The sequence below is a fragment of the Diabrotica virgifera genome, chromosome 1, assembly GCF_917563875.1.
Source record: "Diabrotica virgifera virgifera chromosome 1, PGI_DIABVI_V3a".
NCBI lineage: Eukaryota > Metazoa > Arthropoda > Insecta > Coleoptera > Chrysomelidae > Diabrotica > Diabrotica virgifera.
The window spans coordinates 264,961,560-264,985,120 of record NC_065443.1 but is presented as its reverse complement, the minus strand read 5'-3'; the positions used below and the strand labels follow the sequence as shown (position 1 = coordinate 264,985,120).

The following is a 23,561-nucleotide window of genomic DNA, read 5'->3' as shown; positions in this document are numbered from 1 at the left end:
TGGCGGACTAATTACCTCGTTATAAGCGGATCTCGTTATATCAGACAATAATAATATTGAAATGTTTTGACGCCTCTTACGTAGTTTATTAGGTGTCGATGGTCGACCTGAACAATGAGACTTCATCGTAAATTTCCTACACTATTCAATATCGGTCGATAGATAAACAGAAAGGATTTTATGACAGGGGGTGAAGTTTATTACATCACTGGCCTCGATAATAACACAGATGTTGGGCATTTCTATATACATACAGTTGGAGTATTTATTTATAGCCATTACTGCGCTAAAAACAGGTAAAGAAACATATTCTTAGATTTCATTTTTCCTCGTTAACACCAAATATGCCTCGTTATAGAGGTGTTATAGTTCAATAGGAATTTCATGGGACATCTATTGTACCTCGTAATATCCGTGTTCGTTATAGAGAGAGTCCACTGTATATTCTTACACAAAGGACTGTTGTATCATTTGGATTGTTTTCGAATACAGTAAAACCTGCCATATCCGGATCAATGTGGCGACAGACCGATCCGGATATGAAAAAATCCGGATATCAAGACCACTACTTCTTTTATAGTCTCTGAAACGTTTTCTCCTTCATACATTCCAGTAATCAACGCCGTCAATAACTTTCGTCGATAGACACGTTTTATAGATTCTATAATACATTATTTCGCCATCTTTTAGTTCTTCTTTTAGTGCGTTGTCCAACAGCAGGACTGCCTTTCTCGGTAGATTTCGGTAGATCCGGACGGCGCAGAACCGTCCGGATATGGCAGGTTGTACTGTATAAAATTTTTCCTGTTAAAAAAAATTTTACCAAATGAACCAAATTATATGATGGAGATGACCAAGATGCTGCATTCAGATGAAGAATAACAGAATACTGTCCATAAGATAAAGTTAATCACTTTTTTTGTATTAGAAAAATTGCCTCTTCTAACTTTCTTGCATAGCAATTGGGTTTCAATAGGATTTTTAAAAGGTAATATGTTACATGAGAAGTTTATCTTGTGTTTATGAGTTTCCATTAAAAGAAAAGTAGTAAATAAAAAACTTTATTTAATAGCCTATTTATAAATGTCTAACCACATCCTGTTAAATAACAATTTGCATTTTCTTAAACTCGGCGATAGCTAAATTTTAATGTTTCAAACTAAAACTTAATGTTATTGTAAGTACCTAGTAAGAGGGATACATTGCAGCCTTAAAAGTAATGCTAGATCTTTACATACACATGTAAAGAGAATCACCCAAAGTGTATTTAGGCTAGCACATGCTGAGTATATAAAATCTGGCGACTTGACTTAATTTCTAAGATTTGGAACAATGCAATTAATGGAGACGTCCATAGGCATTATGACTTCAAGAGAAGATTTAATTCTCAATATTTTAATATATAATTCTAAATATCTTCAAAATCGATTGTAAGTTGACACATAACGGAATAGTGAAAATGCCCTAATTCATGGGTCGATACACTTGAAGGACTACATCCGTCAAAAGTACAATATTCGTATTTACTGGTCGAAAATATTCATGACCAAATGCAATCAAAATATCAATGTAGAATAAGCCAATTGGCTGCAGTACCAACTGGTTCATAACAGATGGCTTCCAGGGAATAAAAGCAAAATAATATATGTAGGACACTTTAAGGCTAGAGTAGGAAAACAGGCCTATAGTAAACTGGTCGGAATATATGATGAACAATGAATAACAATGGCGAAAGTCTTATAAATATGTGCCAACAGTGTGATTTAAAGACTTAAAATCGATTTTTTGCATAGGCTACACAATAACAAGACCACATATTAAACTTTAGAGTGCAAGATGTAAAGGTAAACAGAGGAGCAGAGTGTGGCTCACATTACCACCTAGTAATAGGAATGCTGTGGTGTTACAGAAGGATGCTTAGAATAGCATGACCACAGAAGAAAATAAACACGGAAGTATTGCGAAGAATGGGCAAAGAATTCGAAATAATAAACACAATAAAAATAAGAAAGTTACAATATCTGGGACACGTAATGAGGGGACAGCGATATGAAAGGCTAAGACTGAGAATACAGGGAAATATAAGAGGAGGAAGTAGTATAGGAAGAAGGAGAGTGTAATGCTTGAAGAATTTAAGGGACTGGTTTAAATGCAGTTCTATAGAACTCTTCAGATCAGCGGTAGGTACAGTAAATATAGTGAGGATGATATCCAACCTCCGATTCGGAGACGGCACTTAAAGAAGAAGAATAGGAATTATATACATACCTTCTGTGGAAAGAGACAACCATCTAGAAGGCACAAAGAGTTCAGAAGCATGGAGAGAGCCATACAAATTATTAACACCTAATAGAAAACAATGTTAGATTAAGTGTGCTACTTTTTACAGAAACTTTATTCTTATATAATTAAATGAACAATTACATTACGTTGACCTTGAGATAGGTCGGGGATAACCCATTTCTCGCTAACTATATCCCCTGACTACGCGCTAGAGAGTGCAACAACGATGTCTCAGGTACTCGACCTTCCTATTTATATCTGTTATAGGTAAAAACAGTGCCAATATGTATGACCATATATGGTGAGGTACTATACGTACATTAAGAAGACGTGTGCTTTCTTTGCAGTCTTTCAAATGAGTTCAATACTTTGAACTTTGCTACTACATATCGTAATAAATTATACAAATTGCAATTATAATATTATGACCTTATTTTTATAACAAATAAATTAGGAAAATTCCGTGAGGGTTGTCGTGTACCATCACAATCTGAAGGCTGAAGAAAGGATAGAGCTATAAATCATGCATTTGGTGCAGCGTTTTCCAACCGGTGGGTCGCGACCCACTAGTGGGTCGCGGGCGGATTTCAGGTGGGTCGCGGCGTGGCTCTTACAGTAGCTGTGTAGCGTACAGTGACCGTGTTCCTTGTGAGGCATGGGTCGCGAATATGAAAAAGCATCAGGTGGGTCGTCAGATGTAAAAGGTTGAGAACCACTGATTTGGTGTATACATAGGTATACATAAAAAATTTTCCAGGTCGTAGTGTCGGGAAAGGAGAGTAATAAACAGAAAGGGCTCTCTTAATTGCGACAGTGATAATGAAAGATTCGCCATTCCTAACGGGTTCAGCACAAAATATATTAGAGTATTATAAAACAAATGAAAATGTTTGTTGAAAAGCAAACAGTAAGGAATCGCTTTATTTTCAATAAAAAAAGAGGCTTACAATATGTAAATAACCTTAAATTGTTGGTTCATAAAGATTGTTATTGTTTGTGTTATTGCCGAGTTTATTAACTGTTAGTACTTTAAATTTGTCACCATTTTCACAGTCGCCGTTGAATTTTATATACTTCAAGAAAATGTTTTAATTTTTATTTTTTGAACTCCTATTACGAATTGACAACTTTGGACAATTCCAAAATTATGTACTTCGAAAAGAAAATGGTGGCAAACATAAAGTACTCCCTTGATTTTACTTCATTATAGATTATACATTTTCTTTTCTTATGCAGCTTAAACCTTGAAAAGACGAAGTGATAAATATTGGACAAGTTGCAGTATTCAGAAGTGTCTTCAAATGTTTTATTTCATGATTATTTTACGATTTTAGTTTTTATTCCAAGATTTTAAAGAGATTTGTTACTAAATTTTTATTAATACTTAAATGTATGTGTTAAAATGTATTATTTGATTTGTGAGAATGAAATACTATTTTTCTTAAATTTGACTTGAAAATTATGGTTTTCAGTAATACTGCATCTTATCTCTCTAGTTCCATGTCTCCCTGTGGAGCATTGAGCACCTATGCGTTTCTTTGCATCTGCGTCTTATAAATAGGACAAAAAGTACAAATCATAACTCAAATACGCAGCCATCATCTTTTAACTATTTTTTCCAGAAACTCCTTCACACCAAATTCGATTTAATTCTTTGCACATACAAAAATTATCAAATTATTCAGCCATCAGTTGACTGGTATCTTTCCTGGCCATTATGTAGTCCTTGTTTCGAGTAGGGTGCAGTCTTTTTCCTGTCTTCTTTAACAGTTTCTTATAGTCCAGTTCTGGACACAGGCCTCTCCTTGTATTTCTCATATTCGATTATCTTGAGCTATCTGATGCCAGGTTCTTCCTGCCTTTTCTTTAATGTCGTCGATTCATTTTTTGCGGTTTTCCTATGCCTCGTTATGTGCTCTTGGTCACCATTGTATTATTCTCTTTGCCCACTTCTCTTCACTTTCTCTTGCCACATGTCCATTTCTATTTAGATTTTGCCATAGCTTCGATAACATCTTTTGCTTTATTTCTTCTTCTTAGATCTTCACACATTAGTTTAGTTTCACATGTAGTTTCTCACATGATATCTTAAGATTACATTTACCACAAGTCTCTCAATAACTCTTGTTGGTGTAAGTCTGGTTAGTAAGTGGTCATGGTCTCCATTCCATAAGTCATGACAGGAAGGATACATGTGTCAAAAACCTTTCGTTTTAAGTTAACTGGGATTTTTTAGATCTTTTATAATATATTTTGCCTACTGCTAACAAAGCTATTCTTATTCTTCTAGTTATTTCTGCAGTTTGATTTTCTTTGCTTTGTTTTATTTTATGTCCCAAGTACACACATATTCTTATACATTTTAAATCTTCTTATTGTCAAGAGTGATATCTACTTCTTCATCTAACATTACCTTAGATTTATCAATATTCATTGTTAGTCCTACTCTCTCCGATGCTTGTTTTAAGTCTATGTACAGTATGTTCTAACTTTAAGGCACTTTCAACATCGACCTATTTCTTACTATATTCTCTATTCTACGCTATGACTTTGTTGGATTTTCTATGCAATATCCGTGGCGAGGAATTTCTTTTGTACTTTGATTACATACCCAAATCATAATTTTTTAATTTTGATATTTTAGTTCTTTTTCTGTTGTCATACGTGTTAAGTTTATTATGAAATTCCTACGTTTTTTCTGGTATAGGCATTTCTCAAATGTGTCAATATAAACGTACAATAATTTTGTATATTGACTTCTTCTTGATGTGCCTATTCTTTGGCGAATGTTGGCGATCATCATGGTAATCTTTATCTTATCTGCAATAGCGTGGAAAAGCTGCACAAATGTTGTGTTGAACCATGTTCTTAAATTATTCAACCAGAATGTTCTTCTTGTTCCTGAACCTCGCTTTCCAAATATTTTTCCTTGCAGGATGGCTTATGGGAGTTCATATCTGGCTTCATTTCGCATCTTCTTCAGATACAAATCCGCTAATGGATGTTATCGATCACATTTTACATTAACTCTGTTTCTTGCAAGATGTATCAGAGATTTTATGTCGTTAATCCCTGTCCATTGCATTATGTTTCGGAGCCAAGACATTTTCTTGCGTCCCATTCCACTCTTACGTTCAATTTTACCCTCAATTATAAGTTTATAAGTAATGTCGCATAATATGTTGGAAGTATTATAACTTTCGAGATTTGATGGTGGTCAGTGCCTCTCAGTTCTTCTTCATTCTTCTGAGGACGTTCTCATTTGTGACCCGGTCAAAGAAGTAACAAAGATTATTCAATTACAATGAAAAACGCATTCATTTCAAATTAATACATCAAATGCAATTAAATGAAGATTATTATTTATATCAAATCTTGGGGTAGAAACAATTTAAATAAAATTAATGTTTAGTTATACATTCCAGTCCAATACTTATGTAACGATAACTGTACTATATCGCATTCCAAAGAAGCAATTTTAGGTGGTGTGGGACTGAAGGATTTTTGACCAACCGGTTCATCGTCGCCATGCGGTTCAGGACTCCGTATATCAGTCTGTGGGCCCCCTCTCACCGCCAATCAAACAGTTATCTGGGCAGGCCCATATAGGCGAAGAAATGAAGCAATATATCTACCAAATTTTTGCAGTTGCACCAATAAAACTTTTTGCATTCGATTCGTAAGAGCTTTAGGAAAGTATTGTGAACAAAAATGATGATGAATAAATGAAAATTGCTTTATTAAACAAGGAAAATGCATTTTCCAAAGGCAGGAAGTGATGAAAAACGATAAATTTGTAATTCAGAAATATTTGAAGGAAATGAGTTCAATATTATTATTCCGGAGTTTTTGGTTTCGCGAACACGAATATCATGACGGCAAAGGAATCCTAGACATAGGGTGGTGTCCATAATGGGTTTCTTGAGTTTTATGGAAATTCGATACAAAATCAGTTGTTCCTGCTTATCAACTGCCTTAAAGACTATCGCTGTCATGATATTTGTAATCAGCGACCCCAAAAATCCCCGAGCTACGAGTTTGTATTGATTTTGTATCAAATTTACATAAAACTCCAAAAGACGAAGTCCATCTTAAGCACCAGGTTCCTATGAGGCTATCGCCGACATGATTTTAGTGTTAATCAACCCCAAGAACCATGGAATAACGAGTTTACACTGATTTTGTATCAAATTTTCACAAAACTCCAAAAGGTGAGGCCCGTCCTACGCATCAGTTGCCTCGGTGACCATCGCCACAATCATATTTCTGATAGCATACCGAATAATGAGTTTGCATTGATGTATCGAATTTTCATAAAACTCCTTATGATACCCATTATGGGCACCAGTATGAGTAAATAGTTTGTATTTATTTTTTATCAAATTTCCATAAAACCCCACGAGACGATGGCCATCTTGGGCACCATGTACCCCAGAGACTATCGCCGACGTGATATTAGTGTTCCGCGACCCAAAAAACCACAAGTAATGAGTTTCTTTTCGAAATACAAATTTTCGTCATTTTTCATCACTTCAAAATGCATTTCCTTGTTCAATAATGCAATTTTTGTTCACAAAGTTTCCTAAGGCTCTTACGAATCGAATGCAAAAAGTTTCATTGAGATTCATCCAACTGCAAAAATTTGGCAAGTTTTGACTTTTCATTGCTTCATTGACTTGCCTAATAGACTTTTTGTTCTGCGGAGTCGTGAGCCGTACTGTATTGTCTTTGATGGCGATGGTGAACTTGTGATGGTCAAACACCCTTTTTCTTGATGTCTAGAAGCTGCAAGCGGTGGGTTCGACCGGGATGTTCTGTCACGCGGCAAGTGTCTCCAGGCGCTGGCAGCCCTCAGACATACCAAATGGTTCCAGGTTTGTGTCTTCTCTCACACCGTTGTCTCTCACCGTAAACGCATATTTTAACAGAAAAAATAGCAATATTATTATATTTTGTGTCTTGCTTGTTCATTTTGAAACAATTAACTGTTACAAGAATTAACAAAAGCTTTTGTTGGTAAAATATATGGATCTCACAAAATTGCAGTTCAAAAGGTACTGTGCAAAAAGTTCAAAAGGTACTGTGTTAAGAGAACCATTATATATAGAAATTTTGTTGTAAATAAATGTATATCCAGTATACTGGAAAAATCAAGTATATCTGCGGTTATTAGCATTTTTAAACTATGTTTCTACTTTCTATTTAGTTTATTTTTTATTATTCATCTAAAATCATTACAACTGTCGAAAAAACAGTCACTTGAATGGGCAATCTTGTCAAAGTGCTTTATTATTCAACATTCTCTCCTCTTATTTGGATATTATTTATTTTTTATTTAGCATATGGCATTTCGACACATTTATGAGAATGTAATAAACAAGTTATACTAAAATTGACTATAAAAATATTTAATCGGATCTAATTTATAGGCAAACATCGAGATTGTTTATGTAGTTAATTGAATCAGCATCGCAAACAGGAAATCTTGGGGACTGTCCTCGTAGTCCCGCTGGTGGCGCTCCTCCGTTTTATGCTTGATGGGTTGGACTGACCCCACCTCCTGTGCGCATATATGCACCTAGACTATGTTAATTTCTGATGAGGTTAAATGTTCACCAGATCTTACTTGATAGTAGTGATGTTGAAAAAGTAACTAATTGTTACTCGTTATAATAAATAAGTACTCGTTACTTATGAATACCGAAAGCAACGATTACTATACAGAGAGACAAATCATTACTTTGATTACTCTGATTACTTCGTACCAATCGCATCAGAGCGAGTAACGACTATTGTATCTACTTTGATTACTTCGGACCAATCGTATTAGAGCGAGTAACGACTATTGTATCTACAACCAGTGCACTTGATTACTTTCTATAAAGAAAATAGCAATCGTATCCCAGCGAGTAACGGACGGGACCGGTATTTTACGAGTGTTATCGAATATCGTTATCGGTATGAAGCGTTTTAAGGGTGTGACGGAATACCTATACAAAATACCTACCTACTGAGAAATACGATTATCGATATGATTACCGGTACTCAAATACAAAAGTAATCATAGTAATCAAACCATTTTTATCCCTTAAACAGATCGGTGAAGGTCGTTGTTATATCGGAATACCTATACAAAATAACTACCCACTGAGAAATACGATTCTCGATATGATTACCGGTACTTAAATACAAAAGTAATCATAGTAATCAAATCATTTTTATCCCTTAAACAGATCGGTGAAGGTCGTTGTTATATCGGAATACCTATACAAAATACCTACCCACTGAGAAATACGATTCTCGATATGATTACCGGTACTCAAATACAAAAGAAACAAAAGTAATCATAGTAATCAAAGTAACGAATACTGTAAATTATTACTTTATACAAAATACCTACCTACTGAGAAATACGATTCTTATGATTACCGGTACTCAAATACAAAAGAAACAAAAGTAATCATAGTAATCAAAGTAACGAATACTGTAAAGATTACTTTATATGGGCCATTCCACGAACATACGCCTGTTTTGGATTACTTCGACAACGAATATTTTACTGTGCAACATAAGAAGTACGAAAGTAAATGGCGCTAATAATTATTCCAATAAACAACAATGTAATTTGCCATTTACTTTCGTTCTTCTTATTTTGCACAGTAAAATATTCGTTGTCGAAGTAATCCAAAACAGGCGTATGTTCGTGGAATGGCCCATACAAAAGTAACGATTTGTAACGAATACTCAAAAGTAACTATAATCAACATCACTACTTGATAGGCCAAATCCAGTAGGTGTCTCTGTGATGCAAGCTATAATTGTATTTTGTTGAGCTTCCGACCATTCATAGGTCCATTGGTGATTATGTTAAACCCGGTGGCTGCGGCTGTTTCTACTGTTTGTATGGGAGATTTTCTGGAGGGTAGAATTATATTATTTGGTTAAGATTGAGTCGGCGAGGGGGGTGGTGTAATGTTGTTTAGCACTTGTAACCAATGAATTGGCGTGGATTAGATTACTCTGACGATCATTCTCATGATGTTATTTAGTTGCCCATCAATCTTTTGAAGATTTAACATTTTGAGCACTGTTAATCCATATTGGTGCGCAGTATTTAGCTACAGAATAAACAAGAGCCCAGCCTGAAGACGTGAGTGTGGATGCCGACGCCCCCATGTTGTGCTGCAGTGCTTCTGAATGATATTATTTATGGTTATATATATACAGGGTGTTCAGAAACTCTACCGACAAACGAAGACAGGAGGTTCTTCAGATAATTTTAAGACAATTTAGCTCAATTCACCTAGTCCGAAAATGCTTCCCGAGGAAGCTAGAGCTCTTTGAAAATGGCGTCTTGTAATTAGTTTGTCTTAAATACCTCCAGAACGCTTCAATAAGAAAAACGAAAATCGGTACGTATATATTTATCTTTCAAGGATTAATCGATTCCATTAATTGCGAATTTCTAGTGCCGATCATAAGCGTCGGTTTTGGGTAGGGCAACGGTTATTTTATCACATAACTTTTTTGTCTTTAACTTTTAAGCATTTTTGACACTGGATTATTAAATTTTGAGGTATTGTAGTACTAAAAGGTACTCTTGCTTTAAGTCGGACACACGGTTTTCTAGAAAAATCTATTTGAAAATTTTTGCCTTTTAAATTTCAAAAATAAATTTTAAAAAAATTCAAAAAACAAACGGTGTATCCTGATCGTAGCAAGACCAGGGCGTTAAGCAACACCACACTGCTGGGAGGAACGAGGGGAGGAATTCCTCGAATATCCCTTAGGATATTCAAAAGAAAAACGTCCACCGTTCCATCCATCAGAATGGTGCTATGCCCGACTGCTCAGCCCTGGGTTCGTTTCCTGTTCATTCTTCCCTCACACCCATCCCAGAAAGGTACAGGAAATAAAAAGTTTACCAAATCATTTTATATACACTATTTATTCAGATAAAAAAATTAACAAAAATCATTATATTATGTACAGGCAACTAAATTAATTTTCTGAAGCTGTGACCAAGACCCTGCTGGTCACCGTTATAAAAATTATAAAGTTAAAAAAGGTACTCAGCTTTAAGTCCTCTTGTCGGAGTCACACAGTTCTTATGGGAGGTCTCCAATCTCTGTAGAACTTTCTGTTGCTGTCGGTATTTGTGGGAATTCTAAGACTATCTTCTTGAAGCCATTCTTCTGATGCATCAGTAGATCAGTAGTTGGATTCAGGATACTGTGGGCTGTTGCGAGATGTCGCTGTCGCGTTCTCCTCTCCAAGATAGTTTTCTCCAGCTACAGTTGCTTCCCCATGTAGAGTTCTCCTGCAGCTTTATACCCAAGGAAGGATTCGCCTGCAGCTTTATTCCCAAGGTAGGAGCTAGAAAAATTCACAAAGATTAGTTTTCTCCCAAAAGAAAAACCTGATCAGAAATAAAGCTGAGTATACAAAAGTAGGTATCTGCTGTGCAAAAGAAATCAGTAAAAAACTTAGGCTTAAAACTAAATAGTCAAACTTACCCGTATATCTAACGGCCTACACACGAACACAATACATAATAATTTATCAGATATTGTCTCTCATTTACGTGGTAATGGAAAATGAGCCAGTACAAATTTGTATCGGTTCAAATACCTTAAAAGAATTGAAGAAATTAATTTGACGATAGTAGGGTCGCTTGTAGAAATATATAGTACGAGAGACAAAGACCAAGCGGAACTTGGTGTAGCGTTCAATCGGCTGATTGAAACGTTACAGTATTTTACCAACTTAAAGCAAGAGTATCTTTTGGTACTAGAATACCGCATAACTTAATAATCTAGAGTCAAAAATGCTTAAAAATTAAATACAAAAATGTTATGCGATAAAATAACAGACCTACCCAAAACGGACGCATATGACACGTACTAGAAATTCACTTTTTCTAGAAAACGGTGTATCCTATAAGACTTTAAACAAGAGTACCTTTTAGTTGTAGAATACCTCACAATTTAATAATCCAGAGTCAAAAATGCTTAAAAATTAAAGATAAAAAGTCATGCGATAATATAACTGTTGCCCTACCCAAAACGGACGCCTATGACCGGTACTAGAAATTCGCAATGCATGGAATCGATTTATCTCTGGAAGATAAATATTATGTGTACCAATTTTCGTTTTTCTAAATAGAAGCATTATGGAGTTATTTAAGAAAAACTAATTAAAAGACGCCATCTTCAAAGAGCTCTAGCTCTCCTAGGTGAATTGGGCTAAAATATCTTAAAATTATCTGAGGAATCTCCCGTCTTCGTTTGTCGCTAGAGTTTCGGGACACCCTGTATATATTATTTCGCTGCTCAACACTGGTACTGAAATGTTCTCTAAGGCCTCTTTCATATAAAGGCGGTTTGCCAACGTTGACGTCGCGGTTTACCTGAAAACCCCAACCGCCGCGGTTCAAGTTAACATAGAAACAAATGCAACCGCTCAGTATCGTACATATGCAACCGCCAGTTTACCAGCGTTTAAATTGGTAAATCGCGGCGTCGACGTTGGCAAACCGCTCTTATATGGACAAGCCCTAAAGCTCAACGTTCTGTCGAAAGTTACGGCTAATTATTTTGGATATAATATATTGTAGTTAAGTAAGGTTACTTCGGTTTTAGAGTCGATGGGTCAGAGTCTCCATTTTTGAAAGTGACTTCCCATAACTTCTAGGTCTTTCGTCAAAATCTCATCATCTTCTAGAAATTTTGGTTGGTTTAATAAAGCTTATTAAAAAAATTATTTTGCTCTTCAAACCAGGCAATCATAACTTCTATCACCTTTTCACTTGTATAAGATCTTTTTCAATCATAAAAAAATGTATTATTATCTTTATACTTTTCTTTAGTTGAGGAAAGACATGATAGTCGGAAGAAATCAAACCTAGTGAATAAAGAGGGCCTTCGATTAATTGAGACCCTAATGAATTGTTTGCGTTGCAATGTTCGATGTGTGCTCAGCGGCGTTGTTCTGCAAAGACAACATATTTTACAAATTTCCGCGTACTCCATCCCTTTTAATTTTTTCTCATGGAATGGTAACATTTTTTTTTTATTAGCGCACTATGTTAAACATTGTCCCTTCTAAGCAACAGATACTGTAGTCTAGGCGCCAAAGGGGTCACCGTGTCCTTTTTACTTCTGATGGACAAACTCAACGGTTTCTTATGAATTTTTGGCTGCTGATTTCGAGGGTGGATTTCGATCCGAGTGGTCAAAAAATTGTTATAAACAATTTAATTGTTTATAAATTGTTTATAAGGCTCTGGCTCATAAACTAAAAGAGATAAAAAAGAATGTTTTAAAAAAAATGTGTTCGTTAATAAAAAAACGAAGAAAAAACGTTTACTAAACTTAAATCCAACAGTTAGAACTCAAGATATTGAAGAATTAGTGCACAATGCAAATTGCAAAATAAGTATTTTTCGAAGCTTGATCGATCGTAACTCAGCTTCTACGCATGTTAATGAGCCTTAGGTCTCATTTTAAAGCTTTATTAATAGGCTTCCGAACAGAGTTTGTTGAATTACTTTATCTTTATTTGTTTTAAAGTTATACCCGTTTGAAGTTATAATTTTCTTAAAAAAATTGTACATTAATTTGTTTTTAAGGGTTTCAAGTAAATTTCAGCTATAAACATTTATACTTTAATAAACAATAATGATAGAAGAACTCAAAAGGAACATTTTGAGCTTTTTAAAATGTTCGTAAGTTTATTTTTGGTCAAGATATCGATATTTTAATGGCGCACTATGAGGCGCAAAATCGGCTCACAGTCAAGTATGTAAGTAGTTTTTGACGCTTTATCGATCGTAACTCCGCTTCTACGCATGCAAATGAGCCAATATGTGATATCCATATAAAAATGGATCGAGTTCTTTTACAGCATCATCATTGCATATAATATGAGCATTTATGTTGTGGCGGCATACACACAATTGACGTGCCTTGATGATGTTGCAAAAGAGCTAGATCCAGTTTATATGGATATCATATAGATTAGATAATTAGACTCTGAAGCCCCAGAAAGTTTTAGTTTTACTGCCTACAAGAACAGACTTAGTACCACCATGTAACTATAAAAATTGCTCTAAGAACTTATGCAGATGTAAAAAGCTGAGATTCTCTGTATATCTCGATGCAGATGCATGAAAGATAATGTTTGTAAAAATAGTATTAATAAATAATATCAACTTACTTTTTAGTTATATTTCTGAAATATTAGTTTTTAATGTTTTTTTGCTCATTTAGTACAAAAAATAGAAGAAAAAGTAAATAGAATGAAAGGTGATACGAGGTACAGTATGATGATTTAATTATAAGAATTATATGATAAAATTTTATTAGTATCTTCAAAAATGAAAAATGAAGATAGCGTATGTATACATAGAAATTATAATTTGCATTGAGAAGTTAGCGCGTGAACCTTTACGCGATGAGCCAATCTCGCGCCTCAGAGCGCGCTATTAAAATATCGATATCTTGGCCAAAAATAAACATACGAACATTTTCTTAAGCTCAAAATGTTCCTTTTGAGTTCTTCTAACATTATTGTTAATTAAAGTATAAATGTTTATAGCTCAAATTTGCTTGAAACCCTTATAAACAAATTAATGTACAATTTTTTTAAGAAAATTGTAACTTCAAACGGATATAACTTTAAAACAAATGAAGACAAGGTAATTTAACAAACTTTGTTTGGAAGCATATTCATTAAACTTTAAAATGAGATCTTTTAAGGCTCATTTGCATGCGTAGAAGCCGAGTTGCGATCGATAAAGCTTCGAAAAATACTTATTTTGCAATTTGCTTTGTGCACTAATTTTACAATATCTTGAGTTCTAATTGTTGGATTTAAGTTAAGTAAACGTTTTTTCTTCGTTTTTTATTAACGAACAAATTTTATTTGAAACATTCTTTTGTATCTTCTTTAGTTTATGAGCCAGAGCCTTATAAACAATTAAATTGTTTATAACAATTTTTTGACCACTCGGATCGAAATCCACCCTCGTAATTCGTAATCAGCAGCCAAAAATCCATAAGAAACCGTTGAGTTTGTCCATCAGAATTGAAAAGGACACGGTGACCTCTATTTGGCGCCTAGACTACTGCTGCAATTCAAAATTTGTCATATTAAGATTTCCGGGCATAGCATACTATGTAAATGTATTGAATCTAAATGTCATGGTTCTTTTAACAAAGAAAAACACTGATTTTGTTCTCCAGTATATTCTTAATGAAAAATGTCAACAATACAATTAATTAGTATAGATGCATTGCATAGTCTTTTATTTCGTGGTAATGTAAAGAAGCCAAGGTTAAAGACTTATCTCGAAATAATAAAAAAAAATCCTTTCGTCCCTTTTTGCATCGACAAGCCTTTTTGAGGAGATTAATTATTCAGTAATGTCGACAAAAAAGGTTTCGAACAATTAGTAATAAACTGTTACCTATAGTAACATTCACGTAAACAATTCAGCGTTAAGCTTATGACAGTTTTTTATGATATGAGGTGCTGTTTTTATGCAAAAAGAAATAAAACATATTCACTAATACAAGAACATTAAACCACAACAATAGCAATAACCCCCTGAAACGTGACCCAAGATTCAACGCTTAGCCTCAGTGGTTGTCATATTCGCGCAGATATTACTGGTTTATTTCTTATTTACAAAGTACTCAGTTAAATTGACTGAAACTTTTGAGGATAGGTAGCTTTGGTCATGCTGATCAAAAGTACTCAGTAACGCAAAAGTACTACTACTGATCAAAAGTACTCAGGACTTCAAAGTGTCTGTTTTTAATCGCATTTTTCAAAATCATAAATTTGGAAACCGTCCCACAAAGTCGAAACAATTACAATAATAAAAAAGTTTTTGATCAATTGGCTGCTTATTTTTATTTCCAATATTTACTAATCGATGACAAGCTGTTAAAATAACAGCAAATTTATTTTATTTCGATTCACAAATTTATTAATCTGTTTCTAATTGGATAATGTTAAATACCGAAAATGCCACACTTTCTTCATTTGTATCTATTGTCTTTTTAATTAATCGCATCACAAGTCGGCTCTGGCACGTCAAGTTTGGAGTACGAAATCGCGTAACATTGTAGCATCATCTGCTACTTGATGTACATTGTCCATGCCAACGATGAATTCGTTTCGTGAATTTTACTATAGTGAGTTACGAGAACATAACGGATTTATAGTCAGCAATCCGTGATTATATAAATATGCGAACAGTTACCAATAAGCTATAAGTTATGTTTGTTTATCACGAGAACATTGTACTAGGAAAATGTTCTGATACTGCGCAGTACAGTAATGTGACTTCACTGCGCATTATGAGAATGTTCTAAGGCACTAATACATTTCTCTTCACAAGGTAAGCGAACAAACCTATATAGTTTATTTAGTTTAAATCTGTAATGCAGACGTACCATATAAGCAAAGTATGAAATAATCGTTTATACTCATTGAAATGTAAAAGATAATTGATCACAAAATGTAACCGCGAATAAATACTTTTTTCTCACCATCTGTCTTAGTAACAATGATGTTTGATTGAAAAAAATATGGAACTATTATAATTTTTTGCCATTCTCAAATCAAATTGTTTTTAATTATATGTTACCTTTTAGGGGTCATCCATAAACTACGTCGTTGAGAAGAGGGGGGGCTTGATTATTACGATGGAGTACGACAGGGGGAGGGGGGATGAGTGCCCATTCGACGTCATTTAGGGCCGGTTGTTCGAACGCTAATCAACAATGATCATTATCAAATATTTAATTACTGTCACCAACTGTCAATGTCAACTTTGATTGGGTTGCTGAAATCATAATTATTGATTACAATTATGAAATTACTTAATCAATTATGTTAATAATTGTTACGTTAATTGATCAACTAATCTCATAATTATAATTAATTATGCTTTCAGCAACCCAATAAAAGTTGACATTGACAGTTGGTGACAGTAATTAAATATTTGATAGTGATCATTGTTGATTAGCGTTCGAACAACCGGCCCTTAATATATTGGTATATTTAAATTTGTCGCTATTGTGTCTATAAAAATAATTTTTTACTAGCTTCTACCAGCATTAAAGTATCAGATATTCATATAAAAACGTATAGTTTTTGATATGAAATTGAAAATAAAACAAAACGTTTACGAATAAATATACCTTTGTTAAAATTAAAAAGAATAATTCTGTTATAGATACTTTTATCGCATACTTTTCATTTCGTTTTTATCAGTCACGGCGTTAAAATAATATTAGGTAGCACTTTTGTACAGGACAACAAACAATAAGACATTGTTCTTTAGGTTTAAGCAATCGCTTCTATAGACAGAACAACGTGTGGAAGCAAAAAAATATTAAATTGTTAGTTCATTTATGTGCTGCATACTGTGTGTGAAACAACAGTTCTGAAAGAACGAATAGAAATAAAATATTGTTTTCTATTTAGTTAGTAAGTCGTATTTATACTTTAGAAGAAATGGCATCGAAATCAAAACAAAATAAATATAAAGATTTATATGATGCAGTTAAGAAAGCATCCCCGCAAAATCTTGGTCCAATGCTATTTAAATGCATTCATTTTTTTTTTAATACTAAGAAAACTAATAAAGATTTTTGAAAAATTTAAACGCAGATTGAAAGACTGCATTATTGCCGAGGGCCAAAAGTTCCTGAAAACCTCTAATGTTTATTTTAATAAGTTACAGGGGTGAAAAAAAAAAGAGAAAATTTTGTCTGATTTTTCATTTCAAATATTTCATTCATAAGAAACCTTTTGTTTATTCTAAGAGACTTTCAACCCTCGGTAATAATGTAATCTTTTATTCAGCGTTTAAATTTTTCAAATATTTATAAGTTTCCTCAGGATTCGAAAAAAATTAATGCATTTAAATAGCATTGGACCAAGATTTTACGCCTACCCCCTCATATTTGATAAAAAAAAAACAGAAATAATATTTGAAACAATGAAAGGGGGGTCGTGAGTTGCAACGACGAATTACGACGGAGAGGGAGGAGGAGGGTATTAAAAAGTTCAAATTTTTTACGACGTAGTTTATGGATGCTCCCTTATTCAGTTAATATATTTTTTCCAAGCAAACGTCTCTTGTATTTGTCTATGAGAAGTTATAAGTATGATATAAGTTTTTTATAATATAAATGTTTTCGGGGTTCATAGTCCATGGTCTGGGATTATTGCTTCCCTAAATAAATGTCGGCACATGAGTCTGGCATTATCAAGGGCGGTACGCCAATGGGAGCTCACTGCGCTATTTATAATAGGCTGCTCAAGTTTTGTAGTTCGATAAGAAAAACACAATTTTATGGTTTGAAATACACTTTATTATTCAGTATAGTCTCCCTGAATATCAATACACTTGTTCCAACGATATTCCGTCCCTGAAGTGAGAATGTGGAAGGGCTGCAAAATACCTCATCATGACCTCATCATTTGATGAAAAACGGTTTCCAAGCATGAACTTTTTAGGTATTGCAACAGATGGAAGTCGCTAGGGGCCAAATCTGGTGAATATGGTGGATGTTCCAACAATTCGAACTTTAATTCATGGATTTTAGCCATTGCCAAAAGGCTATGGCACTGTGATCCTTGTGACCCTTAATAAAAAGGGATTTTCTTGCTTCTGCAAACCGGCTTTTTTCGCGAATTTTTCCTTCAGCTGGTCTAAAAGGTTAGTTAGAATTTATTGTTTTACCAGTTTGCAAGTAATCCATAAAACATACAATAAACAAAATTCCTTTCGCATTCCAAAAAACTGATACCAATATTAGTCCAGAAAGCCACTGCGCATCCGCTAGGAAAAATATTCTAATTCGGATTTTTTACACAATCTTACTCAAAAAGGACTCCTTTTAACAAATTTGCATGTTGCCAGGACCAAAAGGTGGTCAAAAAATATTTAAACGTTTTTTTTTTTTGTTTTTTTCCTAAAATTATTTTTTTTTTGCATGGAAAAAAGTTTTTTTAGGTTTTTTGGATCATTCCAAACAGAAAAGGTCTTTAGCGACTTTTCTCTAAAAATGATAGTTTTTGACATATAAGCGATTAAAAATTGAAAAATTGCGAAATCGGCCTTTTTTAACCCTCAAAACTATGTGAAAAACTGAAAATTTGAATGTTGCCAAGATAGGTAGATATTCTCTAAACATCGATTGATGAAATCCCGAAGAGTTTTTTGCAACACAATATTCAAAACTCCTTTGTTTTTTAATTGCTAATCAAGCATGCGCGACACTATTTTCCACCGACAGTATGGTGCAAATGAAAGGAATAAATTCGTTATTTCGTAAACCGGCGACTTTAAGGAAAAATCCCGAAACAGGTCGATTTTTATTTTTAAGTTATGATATTGTGGCATATATGGTATACTAGTGACGTCATCCGTCTGGGCGTGATGACGTAATCGATGATTTTTTTAAATGAGAATAGGGGTCGTGTTGTAGCTCATTTGAAAGGGTCTTCAATTCTCTATTCAGTAATGTAAACATTTACATAATTATTTATACAGGGTGTCCTTCTACTTCTTTTTTTGTCAAATAATTTAATTTATTAAAAAATTTTTGGACACCCTGTATAAATAGTTATGTAAATGTTTATATTACTGAATAGAGAATTGAAGAACCTTTCAAATGAGCTAGCACGCGACCCCTATTCTCATTTAAAAAAATCATCGACTACGTCATCACGCCCAGATGGATGACGTCACTAGTATACCATATATGCCACAATATCATAACTTAAAAATAAAAATCGACCTGTTTCGTGATTTTTCCTTAAAGTCGCCGGTTTACGAAATAACGAATTTATTCCTTTCATTTGCACCATACTGTCGGTGGAAAATAGTGTCGCGCACGCTTGATTAGCAATTAAAAAACAAAGGAGTTATGAATATTGTATTGCAAAAACTCTTCGGGATTTCATCAATCGATGTTTAAAGAATATCTACCTACCTTGGCAACATTCACATTTTCAGTTTTTTACATAGTTTTTGAGGGTTAAAAATGGCCGATTTCGCAATTTTTCAATTTTTAATCGCTTATATGTCAAAAACTATCATTTTTAGAGAAAAGTCACTAAAGACCTTTTCTGTTTGGAATGATCCAAAAAACCTAAAAAAACTACTCCATAGTAATGAATCGACTCGTAAAATTCACTTTATCGAGAGAGGTTTCTCATGTCATAGATTCACATTCTGTGTGTTCTGCAGCTGCTAATATTTCGCATAATGAAGGTAATAGTTTCTACCGTGTTCAGTCAAATGAGTATTCACGGATGTTTGGAGAGACTATCGAAATCTTAAACCATCCGATCAACTTCAGTCATAAAGAAGAAGGTCTGCATCTGACAGATGTATGTATAGCTGAGTTAAGAAATATGAAACCTCCCCTCAGGCGCACCCACAATTTAATTCCGATTCGGAATAACCAACAAAGCCTCGTTGGCAAACGGATGATAAATAGGGGAGACATTCTAGGGACAGCAGTAATGGAAAGACAGATACAACTCTTACCGTATCACTTTTTGATATTGTTTGACCCAGTTGTAAACGAAACGACAGAAAGAAATAATTCCAGACCACTGCCTATTAACACCGAAAGCAATATACCATAACCAAACCGGGACGCGAATTTACAAAAGCTATACTAATTCAGTCATAGGGTCGACTGAATTCGAGTGGGTTTTGTATGCAGAATATTAGTTACATATTCTATGCTATTACGGTCCACAAATTAACTGTATTGGTGTATGATTTGTAAGCGAAATTTTTGATTATTATTGAGTAAATGTCTATACTGTTTCAGTCTTGGACGTATAAATAAAGATTTATACGTTTATATAAAGATACAAGCATCAGATATCAAATTTTAATAATAGTATACGAGGTATGTAAAAAATATGATTTTCTCTCGAGAGTAAAACACCTTTATATTCCACAATATTGAAAATTGTTATTATCGAAAGTTGTTTGGAATTAAAAATTATGTTCTAATGCGCAATTACATTCTTCTAATTGAAAAACAAATTTTTGAAGATACTAAGCATCATTTTTATTTAAGTATGATAATTCCGAAATTATTAATTTTACCAAAAAAAGTTATTCTTTATAAAAAGTTTTGTACATTCTACAAAATAAGCGTCAATCATCATATTTCACATTTTATCAATTTTATACGGGGTATGTCAAAATATGAATTTCGCTCAAGAGTAAAGTACCTTTATTTTGCACAATATTGAAATATTTTATTATAAAAAGTTGTTCAGAATTAGAAAACATATATGAGAATACAATTTCATCTTTTAAATTGAAATATTGTGAACTATAAAGGTACTTTACTCTTGAACGAAATTCATATTTTTGACAAACCTCACATAAAATTGATAAAATTTGATAAATTATGGTTGTATCTTAGTTTCCAGACCATACAAAACTTTTTATAAAGAATAACTTTTTTTTCGTAAAACTAATATCGGAGTTACCATAAATAAAATGATGTTGGGTCTCGGTAATTTGAGAAAAAATTTCAATTTTTCTTTCAATTTGAAGAATGTAATTGTATATTAGAACATTATTTTTAAGTCCAAACAAATTTTCGTAATAACAATTTTCAATCTTGTGAAATATATAAAGGTACTTTACTTTTGAGATAAATTAATATTTTTTGACATTCCTCGTATCCTATTGATAAAATTTGATATCAGATGATTACATCTTAGGTTTTAGACCACGCAGAACTTTTTGTGAAGAATAACTTTTTTTCGTAAAATCAATAATAAAAAAGTTTTCCATATGGTTCGAACTTACAGGGACATACTGTACATATATACTTGTACATTAGTAGTTATTCATTTGTTTTTAATTTTTAATCATATCCAAATATCTATTATTCATTTTAATTTTCAAAATATATCTAAATTTTATGATATAATAAATACACAACTAATATTCTGCATACAAAACCTACTCGAATTCAGTCGCCCCCATGACTGAATTAGTATAGCTTTTGCAAATTCGCAACCGGGACCGAACAACCAGAATTTTTTGATAACATAAGGCAGATTCAAATCTCACGTATGATAAAAAAATTATAACAATAATTACTAAGGTTAAATAAAATAAAAATCGCGAAATCACATATCGCATCATACTTACGACTTCTCCTTAAAAACCATGAACTAATAAAGATATTAATGTCAAGTTCGTCATATTTTTAGGCTAGGGCTCTGGGTCTACACTCCTGTGTGATCATTATAAGAATCTTGAGAGACTTATGCGAAAGAGTTCCCACATGGGCCCCGTTAACATCATGGGTAAGTATATTTAGTATTGCTTGTATAGAATATACCAAAATATTTTTTAATAAAATGTTGCTGTGGAAAATGTTGCTGTGTGCTTTTTCGTTTTGTGATAATAAATTCACTGTACATTTCTGGACCTCAGAGGTAAACTACAACTACACTATGTCGATATGATGTTATTTTGAACAAGTTCCTTTAATCCGCTTATTTTATTAGTTGGGTTATACAAATTGGTTATATATTGTCATTAAAATATGGCATATTGTCTTTCAACCAATGTTAGGGAATATAGCAGATTTTTATTAACATCCTAAGTGCTCTAAACTTTGTTGCAAACACAGACTAAACACAGTTGCTCGAAATGAGTAGTTTACCTCCGAGGTCCAGGTTATGTCACCTCTCCTCTTTAAAATGCTGGAAAAGGTAGTAAGAGCAGTACAAATTAGAACAGAACTATTGACAGTAGTTGAACCAATGTTACTGCGTTATTTGTCTATTTATACGCTACGCTCCTGTTTCGAGAATCCCACTGAATGCCGTGGAGGCAGACAGCCGTTTTTAAATCCAGTGTGATATCACAATATAATAAAATCTAATTATCATAATTATCTAATCATAATTATGTTTACTATACTGTGATAATATTCTGCAGACGATATGATGCCTCCGAAGCTAGGACAAATAATCCCCGGACAAATAATCACGGACAAAAAATCCCCATAAAGAATCCCCAGACAAAAAATCCCGGACAAATAATCCCCACAAAGTTTTTTGGACAAAATATCCCCACAAAAAATCCCGGACAAAATATCTCCAAGAAATATTTGCTGCCGAACAATTCTCTAAAAGTTTTCAGTAGTAAGCACAAGAGCTCTAAAATTATCGAATTTTTCCCGAGTGACACTTTGACAGTTTTAATTTCACGACCCGAAGGGTAGTGAAATTATGTCAAAGTGTCACGAGGGCAAAAATTCGATAATAATTTTAGAGATCGAGTGCAATTTGTTGCGATTATTTCATGAATAAAACTGTTCAAAACCAAAATTTTATTGTAATTTATTTATGTAAGTACAATTAGTACAATTAAACACACAGTTGTTATAAATATTTGACGGTTGAAAGTCATCACTTTTATAATTTTTAAAACATTAATTGTCATTAATGTCACTGAATGTATTTTTTCGTAGCAACGAAGGGCATCTGACGTAATATACTTTACGACGGGATATTATCAAAAATTATCAGTTTAATTTTTATTTCTGTAGCTTTCTATTGGTCAGAATCTCATGAATGAAATAATCCCGTAAATGCAATCGACGCAAATGTTTTTCAGCCTCAGTGCATGAGAGTTATAGATAGCAATCGCCATGAAACCGCGTTTCGGTACGAAAATATTGAATAGCAATTAAGATTAAACATGATTTGTAATTTTGATTGCCAAATTTCGTATTCCAATTCCATGTGAAAACTTCAAATTTTACATGACAAAAGAGTATATCAAAAGACGATATTCTTGATTGTAATGCAAAAAAATCCTGTTCCTTTTCCGCTGGCACTGAAAACGATAATCTTGATTGTAATGCAAAAAAACCTGTCCCTTTTTATAAATTTAACGTCAAAAATATTTAGTCATCATCATTCGAGATTCTTTGCCGCGTTTACTATTCCCTTCCATGTTTGTCGGTCATGTCCCATTGATTCTAGATCTTCTCTGTCTGCATCTTTCCACCTTTTTCTAGTCCGTCCTACAGACCTTCGATCTGGCCTCTCCCCGAGTAGCTATGAAAGATTTTTGAAAAAACTCACATTTTTTTTGTCATGTAAAATTTGAAGTTTTCGGCATGGAATTGGAATTCGAAATTTGGTAAAATTTCGGGAAAACTTTTAGAGAACTATACGGCAGCCAATATTTG

The 23,561-nt window shown here is 33.5% G+C and overlaps 1 protein-coding gene across 3 annotated transcripts in view; it reads left to right on the top strand.

Annotated features, from left to right (window-relative positions):
• Positions 1-23,561, top strand: part of LOC114344740 (zinc finger RNA-binding protein) — a 114,849-nt gene that overhangs the window by 75,567 nt on the left and 15,721 nt on the right. For all 3 annotated transcript variants that reach the window (XM_028295580.2, XM_028295574.2, XM_028295566.2), the window contains 2 exons: positions 7,066-7,157; positions 21,565-21,660. In XM_028295580.2, the coding sequence (XP_028151381.1) occupies positions 7,066-7,157; positions 21,565-21,660 (188 nt within the window). The remainder of the gene's footprint in view (positions 1-7,065; positions 7,158-21,564; positions 21,661-23,561) is intronic.